General features: G+C 47.3%; 1 protein-coding gene across 6 annotated transcripts in view; it reads right to left on the bottom strand.

Annotated features, from left to right (window-relative positions):
- Nucleotides 1-556: 556 nt before the first annotated feature.
- The window catches only part of DAPK2 (death associated protein kinase 2), a 101,917-nt gene continuing 86,013 nt past the window's right edge, over nucleotides 557-16,460 (bottom strand). For 3 of the 6 annotated variants that reach the window (XM_025038891.1, XM_025038892.1, XM_025038893.1), the window contains exons 9-10: nucleotides 15,691-15,736; nucleotides 13,713-14,321 (exon numbers count right to left, since the gene is read on the bottom strand). In XM_025038891.1, coding sequence (XP_024894659.1) covers nucleotides 13,713-14,321; nucleotides 15,691-15,736 — 655 coding nt within the window. Of the gene's footprint in view, nucleotides 2,004-4,275; nucleotides 4,360-4,456; nucleotides 4,547-10,815; nucleotides 14,322-15,690; nucleotides 15,737-16,460 lie in introns of those variants that run through there. The other 3 variants (XM_006920276.3, XM_015596146.2, XM_025038890.1) reach the window with 3 other exon arrangements.

Below are 16,460 nucleotides of genomic sequence, written 5' to 3'. Positions count from 1 at the left end.
GTCTTTGTTCCTGTGGGGCCCTTTTGCTCTGCATCCATCAGCTTGAATGAAGACAACTTGGCCTGCTCTCTCACAGGACGCGCTTAAAGCCTGCTGCTGACAAAGGAAAAGGATGCCCCCCACCCACCCCGTTTTCCCCCAGTCCCTTTCCTTTCTGCCCTTTCGCTTTTTCTCCCTCTCTTCTTCCTGGCTCACTTTTCGCCACTAACCTTCCAAAACTTTCGTCTTTTTCCCACCTCTTCCCACATACTTTTTCAAGTCTCGGGGCCTCACCCTGACCCTTTTCCTTTTTGGCTTCCCAGGGCTTCACTTGGGTTTCTGGTCAGCAACACCATTCTTTTAGTTGGAAAACAGGGCCCCAATTTCTGTGTTGTTAAGGTTCCCTTACCATATTCACTTAAGGGGCCAGGTAATCCATCTCTTCTTCCTTTCCTTTCTCCCCGTGGGTCTTTCTTTGCCCTTCTCCATCCACATCTTTAAAAAGCCCCCTATTTTGGTTATAGTTGACAGGTATATTAGTTTTCTAGGGCTGCCTTAACAAAGTAGAACAGGCTGGTGGCTTAAACAATAGAAATTTATTTTCTCACAGTTCTGGAGACCAGAAGTCGGAGATGGAGGTATTAGCAGGGCCGCCTTCTTCTTGAGGCCTCCCTCCCTGGTTTGTAGATGGCTGTCTTCTTTCTGTGTCTTCACATGGTCTTTCTTCTGTGTCCTAATCTCTTCTTATAACAACACCAGTCATATTTAGGGCCCGTCCCAATGACCTCATTTCAACTCGATTACCTCTTTAAAGACCCTATCTCCAAATCTAGTCATACTCTGTGGTACTGGAGGATAAATTCTAGGGGTTTGGATAGGGGTCCCCAATCCCTGGGCCATGGGCCTATACTGGTCTGTGGCCTATTAAGAACTGGGCCACATAGCAGGAGGTAAGAGGCAGGCAAGCTAGCAAAGCTTCATCTGTATTTGCAGCCACTCACCAGCGCTAGCATCACCGCCTCAGCTCCAATACAGATCATTAGGCATTAGATTTTCATAGGAGCACTGGTCCCTGGTGCCAAAAAGGCTGGGAACCACTGGGTTAGGAGACACAACTCAGCCCATACCAGCAGGGGTGATGGTAATAGTGGTAGAAGGAACACAGGCATTATATGCCATATCTAGGCTGATTTTCTTGGGCTGTAAACCTTTAGCAAAGAATGGAGAAGGCAAGTGTCTTGCAGTCCAGAGAAGATGGTCCCGAATGACCTTCTGAAATACCAACGCTGGGTGCTCTCTAAAGAAAATCAGATGTCGATAACCCTAAAAGAAGCCAGGTATCAGATAAACCAGAAGTTTAATAAAAATGAAAAAAATTACAATATAGTGGGCTGACAATGGGCTACTTTAGAATGTCTGATTCGTTGGTCAGCTTGATATGCTGACTCCATGTGGGTTCTGAGGGGAGACAGGTTGGCCCCTTGTACCCCAAGATTCATTCCGCTCACTTGTCTTGTTCCCTTGAGGGAGGCCTCTGTCCTCCTGGTGTAATTTTCAACCAAGCTGCTTCTGAACGCCCTCATCCTGTGAGGAAATCTGCCTAAGTCTGACCTTCACTCATCATGATGATGCTCATTTACGTTGCTTTCTTAAGTCTACATCGTACCCCAGGAGTTCTGTGGTTGGCAGACAGGTAAGAGCCTGTTTTTATGGAGAATAAGAGCTTCAGGAATGCTGGTGCCTCCTCCATAAGAAACAACCATATCTCCCAGGGTCTCCAGGCTCCCCTGCGAACTCTTCTGAATCCTGTAGGTCCATCTTTCTTGCAAAATGTTCAGAAATGCAAAATGCCTGGGTGCTGGTGACGAGCGAACCAAAAGTCTGCACAGAAGGGAGGCCTGCTAGGCTTGGGCCTCCCTGGTGGCCACTGAGAGCTAGGCCACTTAGGAGGTACTGCTCCTCCTCCGGGGGTGGAGGGCTTTCCTCTTGGCGATGTCCTCTTCTGTGTCACTCTCACAATTCCTCTGGGGGAAAAAAAATTTAAAAAATGAGACCCAGGGCAAGAGGGTTATGCGATGCCGGGAATGCGGTCGTGCTGGGCAACCTGGCCTGGGATACCTGGGCCAGGGGCCTGCAAGCCAGGAAGGTGGATGTTGAGGGGAAAGCTGTTGTTTTGTCCAGAGACTGTGCGTGGACGAGGTGGGCATGGGGAGGGACCTGAAGTGAGGCCACACTAATTGCTTTGAGGCCTCCTTTCCAGGAGAAAGGAAAACGGGTAGGCCAAACCAGGCACTGGAAGAAGCCAAATTGTAACAATAATGAAAATTACATCTGGTGGCTGCCACATAATCAAGATCACTCTGATATGTGGTCTGTGGGCTGATGGGTCTCCTGAACTCAGACTAGAGAGCAGGGGTGTAGGGGAGCCACCAGGACCTCCCCAAGCTCTAACAGCCCCCATTCCACAGCCCCTCTTCTTTGACTGGCTAAGGCTGCATCTTGAGCAAGACTTGCCATGCAGTTTTTCCAGAGAAATGGCTTCTGTGCTCCATTTTCACGACAGAGAAAAAGAGTAAAGTACAATCCATGGCTAGACCAGAGCTGAAGCAGTCACCCTGGAGGTCATAGTGCCTTTTTCATTCAGGCCACATTGATCTCATCAAATTATTAAAATTATTAAAAGAAGTACTAATTCTGAAAACCTTAAGCAAGTCATAAAAATCTGTGTAAGATATTCGATTTTAATGTTTCCTAAACAAAAGGACTTTTTTTTTTTTTTTTAAGGGCAGTCCTCTTGGGAAAACTTTATAATAGATGTCTGCGACCCAATCCTTTCCCACTTGTAGGGTGAACCATTGAGCTGATGGTGCTGAGTATCTAAGTAAAAAGAGGACTATTTTTTAATGTTTGCACAAGGACAAAAATTAGGATAGAAATTTATAGTCTTTTCAATACTTTCTGGTCCTCTTTCCTCATGGCCTGTACTGACTGTATCAGGGCAACTCAGCTGAAAGGCATGCCTGATATCTGCCATGTGCCTTCCCAGGGCCTTCTCTCCTTCCCTTGGCCTAAGCCACCTGGAAATACAAGGTCAAGATCAACTTTAGCTAAATACATCCTGGACTAAGCCCAGATACAACAATAAAAATAACTCAAGCTCTGCTGAATAGCAACTTTTTAACATGCATCAGAGCCAAACAATAAAAAAGTAAGCTGGGGAAAGTCTATCTGTCATTAATGGGAATTTTCACAGGGAGAGAAACCAGTCCCCTTTTATAGCAGATGAGGAAAGTGGCCAGAGAAGACACATGGCTTGGCTATACCCACACAGCTGCTTCGGGCCCCAGGAGCCATAAACCCTCAAGTCCTGGGCAAGACTTAGAATCAACAAGAGCTCAGGCTGAAGAAAGAGGTCCCCAGGATGTGGGGCGGGGGGAGGATTGCAGGGCCTGTGCCAGGTCCTGGGATGTAGCCTGAGTGCTGTGTGTCCTGAGGATCCACAGGGCTGACTGCCCATCTGTCTCAGGTAGCTGCCTTCTACCCCTTCCTGAGCAGGAGTCACATTATGACCTGACCTGTGCCATCCTTGACACTGGCACTGCATTTGAAAGTCTACAGCAAGAATAATAACTGATAATATGTATTGAGTACTTATAATACGAAGTTTTAAGAAAATGTCATCATTTAATTCACACAACTACCCTATAATCTCATCAACAAATGATAACATTTTGGTGCAGAGAGGTTAAGTAATTTCATCAAAGTCACACAGCTGGTAGGTGGCAAATGTGAATCCTGGATGTCTGGCTCCAGAGACCACACTCTTGACCAATATATTATAAGTCCCTCAATTTAAATGTATACAAAACAGTAAGAAGCTAATCCAATATGAGCTATCATTTAATTATTATTATCATTAATGTTAATCTAAAGCAAAACAAATAGAACAATTGGAACATGAATATAAAGATCCCATTCTACAGATCTTTGGATTGCCAGGAATAAATTTTAGATTGCCAGCAGGCTACCAGTCCTCAGAGAAAGGCTGGGGCAGTGGAACGACAGCAGCAGTCCCTTTTGAAGATCCACCAGGAGAGGATTTAATGTCTTCCAGAAGCTTCTGGCACCACCCCAGTGTCCCCCTGAACACGAGGCCTCCAGTAATCACACAGTGCAAAGGAGGACAGGACCAGCAGAACTGGCTGGAAACAGTTAAGACCCATCTATTCCTCCTCATCCCTGAGTTCCAGGCCAATACAGAATTCTACCCCAGAAGAGGGCACGGCATTTACCCACCAGGTTCTCATCTGGCCTCAGGTGCACCTTCTTCATCAGGGAGCGGGTAAGGTGGTTACACAAGGAGACGATGCTGAAAGAGAGCTGAGGGAGGGAGAGAAAAGAAATGGCCAGGTGAGAATGTATACAGAGACCTGGAGGGATCCAGGAACCACCTGGGCCCTCTACAGCCCTGACATACCTTCCACCGCCTGCGGACATACTGCTTCTTGAAGTTCTCCAGGTTGACCACGGACTCCCTGCGCACCAGGGCTTGCTGGTTGTCTACCGGCTGGGAGACAAAGCAGAGTATGGCAGCTGACACTGGGCTTCGGAGGATGGCCACCCCCTCTCCACAGAACCCCCGACCACACGCTGTTCTTAGCCTGACCCTGGGCAGGGCATGCAGAGAGACGTCACGCTGAGGGCGACGTTTCTAGATACCTCGGCTGTTCAGGAAATGTCCTTGGTGCCCTGAGCTATTATTACCATAGTCAGACACGCACGAGCCAGCTGGGCTGGAGAAAGAGCAGGTGGCAGGGCTTTCAATCACGGATCACTGTGGGGAAGGGGCGATGTACGGCAGCCTAGGATACCCACTGTGTACTGGGCAAATGGGCCCAGAAAAATGGATGCCTTGTTGTCATACAGGACATCGTCACTCCATTCAAAAACAAATGGAAGGAAATAGGGGCTTTGATGGGAGTCGAGAGGAGACAGGATGTATTGTTGCCTTTCATGACCTGGCAGTCAAGTCTCAGTTTAGAACCTGACTTCCCCAAGAAGCCTGGCATGGCTTCTCTGAGCCTCAGTTTTCTCATCTGTCATATGGGGATAATAAGTAACATTGTGTTACAGGGTCGTTTAGAATAAAATTAATGAGGATATGTAAACTGCTTAACCTAGAGGTGCTCAGTGCCTTCTCCATTCTCTCTTTTAAAATTTTATTTTATTTAAAAAATAGCTTTATTGAGGTATAACTGATATATAAAAAAACGGAGGGATGAGCCCATTCTCTCTTGAATTACCTCCCTTTTGTAAAACAGTTTTCTGAGCCCAAGAGTTGAGTTTCAGGGATTCTATTGGACCTCCTGAAATGGTTTGTGAGTTTTAGTGTGTAAACTTGAACATTGATGTTCAGAGCAGCATTATTCCTGTGTGGAAACAACTGAAATGTATATTAACTGATAAATGGATAAACAAAATGTGGTATATCCACGCAATGGAATATTATTTATAAAAAGGAATGAAGTACTGATACATGCCACATCATAGATGAACCTCGAAAACATGTTAAGTGACAAAAAGCAGACATGAAAAGCCACTTATTGTACGGGTCTATTTACATAAAATGTCCAGAATGGGTCAATGCGCTGAGACAGAAAAGAGATTAGTGGTTGCCAGGGGGTGGAGAGAGGGGAGGATGCGGAATGACTCCTAAAACATATAAAGTTTCTTTTGGGGGTGATGAAATGTCCCGAAATCAGACAGTGATGATTGCTGCACAATCTGGCGAATACACTAAAACTCACTGAATTGTATGCTTTTAAATTGTAAGTTTATGAGATGTGAATAAACAAAACTTTAGTGTGTGGGTACAGATACACATTTCTCCTGAGGAGATAGTGCTCATTGATCCTCAAAGAACTCCATGACCTCAAGAAAATAAACTATCCATCCAGCTCTAATTCTCTCTTTCTCCTCTGACAGCCTCTTTGTAGCACCGCCTCATTTGGCACCATAATGACTGATAAATGAGGTAGCTCATTGGTTCCTGAGTGTTGGTCTTGTCTCTTAACCACATCTCCATTCTTATTTATTTTTCATCATGGCACTAGGCACCAGGGGAAGCCAGTGCATATTGCTGGCCCGCACTGCTCTGGACTGACAACATTCCCCCGGGGGGTCCTTTCCATGTCCACCCAACCCCCATCCTTCTGGAAGGCCTCTGTGCGTTTCAAAGCCCAATTCGAATGTGACTTCCTCCAAGACAACGTCCAAGACACATCTCTTTCCCCAACGTGACCGAGACACATGTGAGCTCCCTTATTACATATATCACTTATTTTGGTCAGCTCTACAGTGGCGTTGTCCCACTAATGGAAAACAACTGGAGGGCACAGAGAGAATTTTCTTCATGTGTTTGTCAATGTCCCCTGTCCCACCTCCTCCCCACCCTGAGCAGACAACAGTGGGTGCTTAATAGTTGTATGGTCAAATTGTTTCCCTGAGCCGCCGAAGAGACAAACTGGAATGAAATCCTAGGACTAGGGACCTGCTCACTCCTGCCAGAGAGGCCAGTCACCTGGATCAGCAGCCATGACCCTGTGATGTGAGGACAGCTCTGTCTGGGAGTCAGCTGAGTTCTGTGGGGGTCAGGGAGCAGGGAGGAGAATGCATACAACCTTGACACAGAGGGAAGATGAGAAAGCCAGGAGTGATTCATTGTCCCAAACTGGAACACAGTGGTTTGGGCCAAAGAGTGTGGGGAGAAAGAGGGGAGGGGAAGGCAGAGAAGGAAGAGAAGAAAAAAGTATGAGGGTGCTGAGAAGACCACAGACCAAGCTCTCCCAGCTCTGTCTGTAATTGCTTCTCACCTCCTCTGCCACACCTGCAAGCTCAGCCCTGGGTCTAGGTCTCGCCCAGAAGGGAGATGCAAAAGCAGGCAGAGCCTGCCCGTCACTGGCATCGAAGCCTTCCAGCAGCTTCCTGGCACTCTTGAACGAACCCAACAAGCTCTCCGAGAACCCCAAGGCCTGTATCATCTGGGTCCTTCTCCAACCTGATTTCCTCCCTCTCTCCTTCCTGTCGCTGTGGCTCCTGTCACACTGGTCTGCTTGCCGGTCTAGGAACACAAGGTGTCAGGGGCTTTGCCCTTGCTCCTTCATATATTCACTTTGTCACTTTGTTCAGGTCTTTGCTTAAATGTTACCTCCTCAGAGAGACCTTGACCATCCTATGTAAAACAGCACCTCAACTGCCCCATACAACTCACTGTGCCTGTGCCCTACTTCTTCACAGCATGCCATTGACATTTTACTCCGCATTTATTTGGTTTTTGTTAGTCCCCTTCCCTTGTACCTCCCAGCAACTAGTGTCTCCCACAGAACATCTCTACCTCTAACTTCATTAATGTCTAAAATTCACCTTTGAGCCTAACTCTTGCATGGGGGCAATTGCAGCTCACTTGGAGAATTTGATGAGGCAGGATCGGTAGCCACTGGGAGGAAAGGGACTTCTTTTTACCCACTTACTGATTGGCACCCTTGCCAAGAGAAAGATGCCTAAACCCTGTGGCTGGAAGGTCAACATGCAAGTTAGGGGAGTCTGTTAATGAGAATCCCACCTTCCAACTGGTCCAGCAGTGCCAGGCACTGAGTGGAGGGGCCCAACTAAAATATAAGGTGGAACCACTCCCAGAGGCCATTCATGGGAGGTAATGCAATTACTTCTAGGGCCCTGTCTATAAGTAACACAAAGCAGCACCAACTTTGAGAAGGAGGCCACCCAGGCTATAAATCTGTCAGGCTGGCCTTTCTCAATCAATGGGCCTCCTTTGTTGCTAAGAGGACTCACCAAATGCTGACATTCTCATCTAAGCCTTGAAAGTCAGAGAGGTGTAAATTCTGTAGTTAAATCTGTTCCCAGAATAAATGTGGCACTAACATTTTTAATTAAATTGGGAGTGTGAGAGGGAGATGGAGCTATGTTATGCCTTCTACTGACCTCGCCCCCACCTCTATGCAAACAAACAGTGTCCACCTTCCAGCCTGTGGTCCTTCAGAGACACCAGAGAGTCTGGGCAATTCTGACCAGGCTCCTAGGAGCATGTTTGGTGTCTCAGAAGAATGTCGGGAAGGGAGGAAGAAGACAGAATGCTGTGGCTGAAGTCAGGTTTTGTTTTGCAGATGCAAATGCCTTGAACAAGCCCAGCGGGGTGTGCTAGGTCAGCACCCACATCCACAGAGCAGGGAGATGAAGCGGCAGCCACCTTCCCAGGCATAAAAAAGGAACCCGGCTTTTCTGAAGAGGCACTCGAGAAGGTTTTCTCTAAATACCAGGCCTCCTCTAGAAACTGCAAACAAATTGAACTTTTCAAACCTCCATCTGTGCCATTTCTCCAACCCCACCCTCCACAGAAAGCCAGGGACACCTGAGTACCCGTTTCTCTCTCCTGCCCAGGTCTGTCACTCTGGCCCTCCTCCTCCCCAATCTCCCTTAATATAGGTGATGCCTCCACCTCTCCCTTTTGCTGGCTATTTCGTTGGCTAGAGCCTGGGCCCTGCTGGCTTTACCTACAGCCTGAAAGGAGCACGTGAGGCTTACAGGTGCCTGAGTCTCCGCCTCCTTATAAATGGGTGGGGAGAGCTGTAGGAAGGATGTGTCCCTGAAGGTTGTCCCTACAACAAACAAGCCAATGGAAAGAGGTAGGAACGTCCTTTTTCTTGCCTCACCTTGGCTCCCTTTTCTGAGTTAGGTCTTGGCATGGATACACTCTCACTTTTAATCCTCACTCTGGGACCTTCAGTTTTCTGAGCAATTTTTCATCCCCAGGAAAAGCTTCAAAGCTCTCCCTTCTGTGCTGTTGCAGAAGACATAACAACCAAATGCCATGTGTGGACTGTGTTTGGATCCTGATTTGAACAAACCAACTATAGCAGGACATCCTTGAGAAAAGTGGGGTTGTGAGTATGAACTTTGTACTCAGATGATATTAAGGAATTATTCTCGATTTTGTGAGGTGTGATAATGGCACAGTGGTAGTATTAAAAAGAAAGTCCTTATCAGAGATTCATGCTGAAGAATTTATGAATTAAATATGTCTGAAGTTTCCTTTAAAATACTCCAGAAAAAATAGCGGTAGAGATGAATAAGAGAGGACTGGCCATAACTTGCTCACGGTTGAAACTGGGTAATAGGTACATGGAATTCACTATACAATTCTCCATACTTTTGTGTAAGTTTTTAACATTTCCAATAACAAAAAGTTAAAAACAAAAACTCTCCCTTTTTTAATCTCTATAATCTCCTTCTCTTTAATTTCCATTTAACAGTCCAGGTTCCTGACCCCAATCTGGCCCTATCCCCATCCCTCCAAATTCTACTTGGCACCTTCTCCGCAAGGCTACATTTGGGGGGGGGGATTTAGGAGGGAAGACCTTCTCTGAGAATGCTTCTGCCCTCTGCCATCCCTCTTACCCTTTCTCAATCCAAATTCATCTTTCTCCTGTCTTTCTGGACTATTAGGTACCTCTGTTTGATCGCTCATCATAGCCATTCCCATCTTTCAGTTGGTCGGGTCCCCATCTGTCCCAGACACTGCATCTTTTATTTAGGGGTTGTCTTGCCCTTATCTGTCACTTTCCTCCAGAGCCAGAGAACAATCAGTGTTTGTTCGACTGAACTGGCCCCTTCTGCTCCTCAAATAGGCCTACTGCTGGGTCTCCTCTCAGGGCAGAGCCTTCTCCACAGGCCAAGTTTCACAGACAAAGGAGAAAAGGCCATTCGGTTCCACAGACATTTACAGAGGCCAACAGTGGGGATGGTATCTGGGCATGCAGCCACCTCCCACATGGGCCGACTGCACCCAGTGATGGAGTGAGGTTGGAAGCCACCATGTTCATAATCACCTGTAGGGGAGGGTGGATGGTGCACCGGTGCAGAGTGGGGCTGCATGGAGGAGACTCCGGCTTCTTCTGCCATTATTACTCTACCCCACCAGTTACCGTGCCACCTCCACCCTTCCCAAAGCAGAGTAGAGTAATCGTGTGCCATGTGCATCTGCTTCAGAGCAGGGACAGGCTGCCGCCTTCCCCAGGAAGCTTTCACAGCTTCCTTAGGAACCGTTATTCAGGAAGCTGTCACACACTCACCCTTCCCTTCCCAACAGTTAAGATTCGTGTTTGCACAGAGCACAGAGGCCAACCTTTCATTCACGGCCTGGTAAGTGAAAAATCTGATGGCAGATGAGCCTGCCCACAGAGCATGTCCCCTAGGCCTTCCACCCACTAGGTACCAGTGCCATGGACACCCAGGAGCATCAGTCTCACCCTGCCCTTGAGCCCCCTGTTAAGATGCCAGTGGTGGGCATGTGCAGAGGAATTCAGCAGGCCCTCTGGCTGGGCTCTCCACAGGCCTCCCTGAGCTCCCGTCAGCATCAGGTTTGGATGCCAAAGGGTGATGGGAGTTGGACTGGCCAGGTGACAGAGTAAGGTCACAGTCCTCTTTAATTTCCCTGAAAGACTTGGGAGCATTTCTCAGTTCTCTTCGATTTGTCTTTGGAAACTCTTAGTAGAGAAAAGGATTTGTTTATCAATAACAAGGACTGGACACAAACACAGAGAAGATGATTCCACTACTGTGAGAAAAACCTCTTGTGGTTCTGACTAGATGGATAACTTAAGAAAAATCCTGTCCTGGAAAATGCTATAAAATGAGGGTGTTCAGTGGTTCACTGCTGAGGACCTCCCAGCACAGTGTATGCCTGATGCCACGATTCTAAAATAGCCACTTCTCCCTCCTTCTTCCAGGTCTCCCTGATTCAAACCATCAACATCTAACTCCTTTATTGCATTTTATTTCTATCTTCACAAGAAAGTTTCTCTTGAGTTGTTCATTTAGGAGCTTCCTTTCCTTAGGAAACCTGGCTGTATTCAAGGTCTGTTAGCATGGCCAAAGAGACCTTTGATATTTGTAGTGTCTTATGCCAAATGAGTACATCACGCCCCATGATAGGGCAGGTAAGTTCTTGGAGAGATTGTAGATGGACCATATGTACCAATTCTTCCAAGCAGGGAGTAGGAAACAGCTGGGCCATCTTCTGTTGATTCCAAGATGCACATTTTTTGGCTCTCTGATATCAAGACTTTTCTTCCAGTCAATGGCATCATATCATCACTATTGGCCTGAAGCAAAGGTAGATGTTCTGAGAGATGATCACGCTGCTTCTGCCAGCCATCAGGGGCCTCCCAGCCTCAGACTGTTTGACATTAGATTCTCTGCTTGAGGTTCTTTTGGGTCACACTGATTGTGAAGTTCAGAAAGCAAACCTGTATGAGGACCACCAACATGGGGCTCCTGTTCTCAGAGGAGGATTTTTCATTCTATGACCTAGTGTCAAGGTTAGGACATACATACTCCCTTGCTTTCCTTTTCTCAGAGTGGCTTTATTTCTCATTTACCCTCTCAGTGAGGGTGTCTCAACTTTGTATGTGGGGGAGTCTCCTATTGGATTTCCCATCTTGGGCATTTTATCTTTCTTATTTTTGGTACATAAAATAACGGTTCTTCTTATATTAGAGAAAAATACGGTTTCTTATAGTTGATGAAAAAAATTAATAATATATATTATATTTGAAATGATCTAGCATGCTAATAGAAAAGGAGGTAGGATTTTGAAGAAATGGTTTCATGGAATCTCATGTCTCATCCTAAACTACTTCCCATCTGTGCTGCTCACTGGCCATATCCCCCTCAGCATATATCGGACTGTTGTATAGCCCGACACCTATTATGGCTCCCCATGACTCTTGGGATAGAGGCAGAGTTCTTTAATATGGCAAAGCCCTGCTGATCCTGCCTCCTCTCCAGCTGCATCTACACCATAATATTCTTATTCTCCCCTCTCCAGCTTTCTTTCTGTCTCTGCAATTTCAGCCTCCCCCTCCCCCTCCCATCATAGAGCCTGGCATGGCAGCTGGGAACAATTCTTTCTCCCTGGGTTGCTTCTTGATCTCAGCTCCAGCGTAACCACTTCAAACCTTCCCTGACTAGATCAAACCCCCCAGCTGCAGTTCTACATTTCTAGAATGTTCTTGATTAATGTTGGAATCCTTCACTGGACTGCAAACTCCATTAAAGAAGGAAATATGCCTGTCTTCACTCAACTGTGTATCCCCAGTGCCAAGTCAAGCGCCTGGCAGTTGGTAGGTGCTCAGAAATTATTTGCGAATGGATGGGTGGATGAATATGGGTATAACTTGCCCCAGAAGCAGAGAGTAAAAAACGCCTGTTAGCGGAAGCAGAAAGAACAGACTTATCATCAGGAGACCTCCACTTTTGCCAGTATTATGACCTTGGGCAAATCACATCCTCTCTGTTTCCTCATCTCCACATTGAGAATAACGTTTACCCCACCTATCTGACAAGGGTGTTTTGTGAGTCTGTGAAGACACTTTGAACCTACACATCTGTTCCCCCATCTCAAGCTTCTAGCACAGCGCCGGGGCCACACTCCATGCTCTGTCTATGTGAGCTCACTGACTGGTCCCCGTTCCAGGAAAAGGGTGGTGAGATCACAGTTCTTGACACAGTTCTCCCGAAGCTCGGGTCAAGAAAGGACCACTGAGCCTTGTGCTTCCCAGTCTTAATGTCCACCTTCTTCAAAAACTCCCATAGATTGTCTCAGACTTTTCAGGGCCTAGTGCCCTAAGTGCATAAGAAAAATAACCTGTTTGTTGAGTCTCTTTTGGTCTTCATTCCCAGCACAAGGTTGGGGCCCTTAGCCAGAGTGGGGAAAGCTGGAAAGGGTGAGATGCTGCCCCTTCGCTCCTGCTCTGCAGGCTGATCTTCAGACAGGAATAGGGCTGGAGAGGAACAATGAACTGCACCTGCTAGGGCACACTGCTGGGGACAGTCATGTGACATTATGACGCAATCCACCTTTACCTGGCAGAATACATGAAGTTGCTTACTTTACCTCTGAGATCCGAACTTTAGTATCATGGTGGATATTTATAGCAAAGCCTCACAATTTCTCTCCATATACCTCATCTTAGAGTCAGGCATCCTGAGTTTCTGTTTCATCTGTATCAACTAGCTATAAATGACCCTGAGTAAGCCATTTTCTCTTTGAGTCAATTTCCTCATCGGTTACATAAAATAATACTAACAACAATAGTAATACCATCCACCTTCCTGTCTCACAGAGTTCTTTTAAGGATCAAAGACAGAAGTGTTTGGTAAGTGATGTCAATGCAAATGAAAAGTAATATTTTCTCTATGCATTTTAAATCCCTCCTTTTGCAGCAGGAAATCACCGAGCTAACTTAGTGTTATCCCTACTTAACTCAGATATTACCCAAGATCTACAATTCATAAGGCATATAGGCAGGAAGTGAGGTGTGTACATATCCATTATTACAAATAAGTTATCAAACATCTCCCCAGGGGCTCGCCTTCCATCCTCTGGAGAAGGATACGTTGAAGGGTATTCATTCTTAATTGTTTAAAAAGCTTGGCTGCCCTGCCAGCCCACTCCCAGAAAACTGGGTTGGTGAGAGGAGGTGCAAAATGAATAACTACCCAGAGCCTCCATGATTCTGGATTCTGTCAAGGAGGGTGGAGCTATGCTACAAACACACATCCCTGCAGGATAATTCTAGCCAATGCCCACCAGGGCAATTGGAAACATGCTTCTGCAAGCCACCCAGGATGCATTACTGACTAGATTCTGGTGCTCAGAGCTTCAAGCTGGCCAAGACTTCCTTGCTGCCTAATCTGTTGAGCAGTTCCACTAGGGACTCACTGGCATCCCAGTGGAACATGGAGCCCAGGCCATCTGTGCTCCCACTCTCCAGCTGGAAGCTGCCCACCCGTTCCTGGATCCACTGTAGGTCTGCTGAGAGTTCTTGCCTCAGAGCTTCATACTGCATCTGCAGATGGTCTAATTTCCTGGTCATGCTTCCAAGGCTGGACCCTGTGGCCTGGATGTCTTCTCTCAGGAGCTTCTTCAAGGACTCCACTTTGCGGAACTCATACCTGAGCTGGGACAGGTTGTGCCGGATGCTTTCTCTCTCTTCTCGGTACCAAGCTTCCTTCTCATTGAATATGGAGACCAGGGCCTCCACATCATCCTGGATGGTGTCATGGGCCTCTGCTAGGACACAGCATCCCTGGTCTACCCAAGCCACGTCCTCTACCACACGAGCAAAACGCTCAAAGTTGACATAGGTGTTGTTGGGGGGCATGCTTGAGTGGCATTTGAGGGTGTACTCTCTCAGGCGCTTGGTCTTCAGCTGGGTGGGCTCTGTCTTCCGCTGTTCCGGGGCTCTGACTTCTCCTTTGGACTGGTGGGTGTTTAGATAGAAGAGCCAGAATTAATTTGACGTCTACTCCAAAAGGCAGTTTGAGGTGTAGGCGGAAGGCACACGAGCAGCCTCTTTGGCATTCACTACATGCAGCAGCAGGCCATGGGGAGGACCAAGGTGGGATGAGCATCCCCGCAAACCATAAGCAAAGTCAAGGAGTATGGAGGTCCTGCCTGAATACTTACTTCAGGGTAGGGTGGTCCATGGCCTTTAAAGGGTCTTCACACACATAGCATTTAGGGGCGCTCACACAGACAAGCAGGCTACAGCAGAACTCTGCAGGCATCCACTCAAGGGCAGGAGCACACAGGCCACGGCTGACAGAGGGAGGCTGAGGAGCCTCTCTCCTTCGGGGTCAGTCAGCTCCTGGGGCCTCAGCAACACTCAGCAGGCTGAGCGGGGAGGCAGGCCGAGAGACTGCCTAGCTTTGTGCTCTGGGCCCACCCCAAACCTGGAGGGCCCTTGGCCTGCCCCATCCTTTGGAGAGTGGAGGAACCTGACCTTCTCTGGTGCGTTCCAGCCCTCCCCACCCACTCTCCATCTTCCACAAGCTTCTGCATCCCCAGATCTTCCTCGCCAGCCCTCTCATTTAACAGTTCAGATGAATGGGAGGTCTGGTGATGTCCCTGGGAGTGCACATCTGGTCAGTCTACAGAACTGGGGCCAGAATCCCAATCTCCTGATTCCCACTCTCCCAAAGGGCTTCTCATTAGCACTTTATTGTGACCAGACGCAAGACCTTCTGAAAAAACTGAAGCTAGAAGCGCAATTACAAAGCAGGTCAGGCAGGGGCCACTTTTGTGTCTCCTCCCTCCCCAGAGGGGATGGAATTGCCCTAAGGGAATGGATGCCTTTCTTCTCATCTCAGACCCCTATTCCCTGAAGTCTGGAGGAGGCTGAGGAAGCTAGGTGACTGGTTTGAGTATCATCCTTTACTCACAGCCCCGAAAGTCAGAAAGAAGGAGCCCTGGTTACAAAGTCAAGGTTTTTCATTGTCATTGATGTCTCTACAATTGGAGAGTCCTGATTTCTGCTTCGAAAGTGCTGGTGACATGTCGTCTGACAAGGAACACGTTATAAGACAGCACCAAAGAGAAAAGGTTTCAACTGAGGTTTGCGAGGGCTGCATTTCTTAAGTCACCTAAACAACATGAAATATAAACTTAAACCTACAAACCTATTTGAACAAGCCCCAGACCCTTTTGGAGCTCCCACTAGCTTTCAGTTGTGCTCAAAGGTCAGTATTTCATGCAAAGGCCTTTCCATGGGCCCTCTGCATATGGTCACCCCAGCCAGCCCTGGTGACAGAGCAGAGACCTGTCACTGGAACTCACCACCATGCCCTTACCGTGATCCAGGGGTGCCTGAGAGCCTCTTGGATTGTGAGTCGTTTCCTGCAACAAGGATCAGAAACAGTGATGATTCATGAGGACAGAAGCTAAGAACAAAATCTTCATATTTATTCTTCTTAGACCTGCATTTTGGCATTCTTTGACCACTGCCATCAAACCAGAATAATGGGGATGAATGAAGAGATAGATGGGGAACTGGCTGAATTCCCTGCACTACAGATAAAGTCATCCAGGCAGACTCCTCGATAAAGTGACATTACATAAACCCTCATCTTTGGTTCCAAAGTCAAAGGCCCTAATTAATGCCACACTGTAGGAGAGTCGTGAGTGCTCTTTGAGCTTGCAGCTTTCCATTGCTAAGCCTTTGGTCTCTGTTCTTCTATTTGTCTCCCAGATCTCTTCTCTGCTCTGCCCCGCTCTGTACACAGGTAGGGTATTCCTGTCTAACCCTTAGATGGGGAAATCAAGCTCCTGTACTTTAGAGGACCCCACTCTGACTCTCTCTCTCTCTGACATCTGTGGGACCAAGAAGACACGACTCTCTAGAGTCTGTGGACTCTACCCTTGACCTTTCTAGGCCATGCTCTGGGCACCCAATTCCCACCTGAATTGGCTTGAAAACTACCACTTTCCTTTTCATATTCCAGATGCCTTTGGGAAAGACTGCACAAATAAGAAGCCCTAGAGAAATCCAGGCTAACTTCCAAACACACACACAGACACAAAAACAGACATACACGTTGCACACACACATGCATTACGCACA

This window comes from Pteropus alecto, unplaced genomic scaffold (genome assembly GCF_000325575.1).
Source record: "Pteropus alecto unplaced genomic scaffold, ASM32557v1 scaffold86, whole genome shotgun sequence".
Lineage (NCBI taxonomy): Eukaryota > Metazoa > Chordata > Mammalia > Chiroptera > Pteropodidae > Pteropus > Pteropus alecto.
This window is presented reverse-complemented; position numbering and strand designations above follow the sequence as displayed.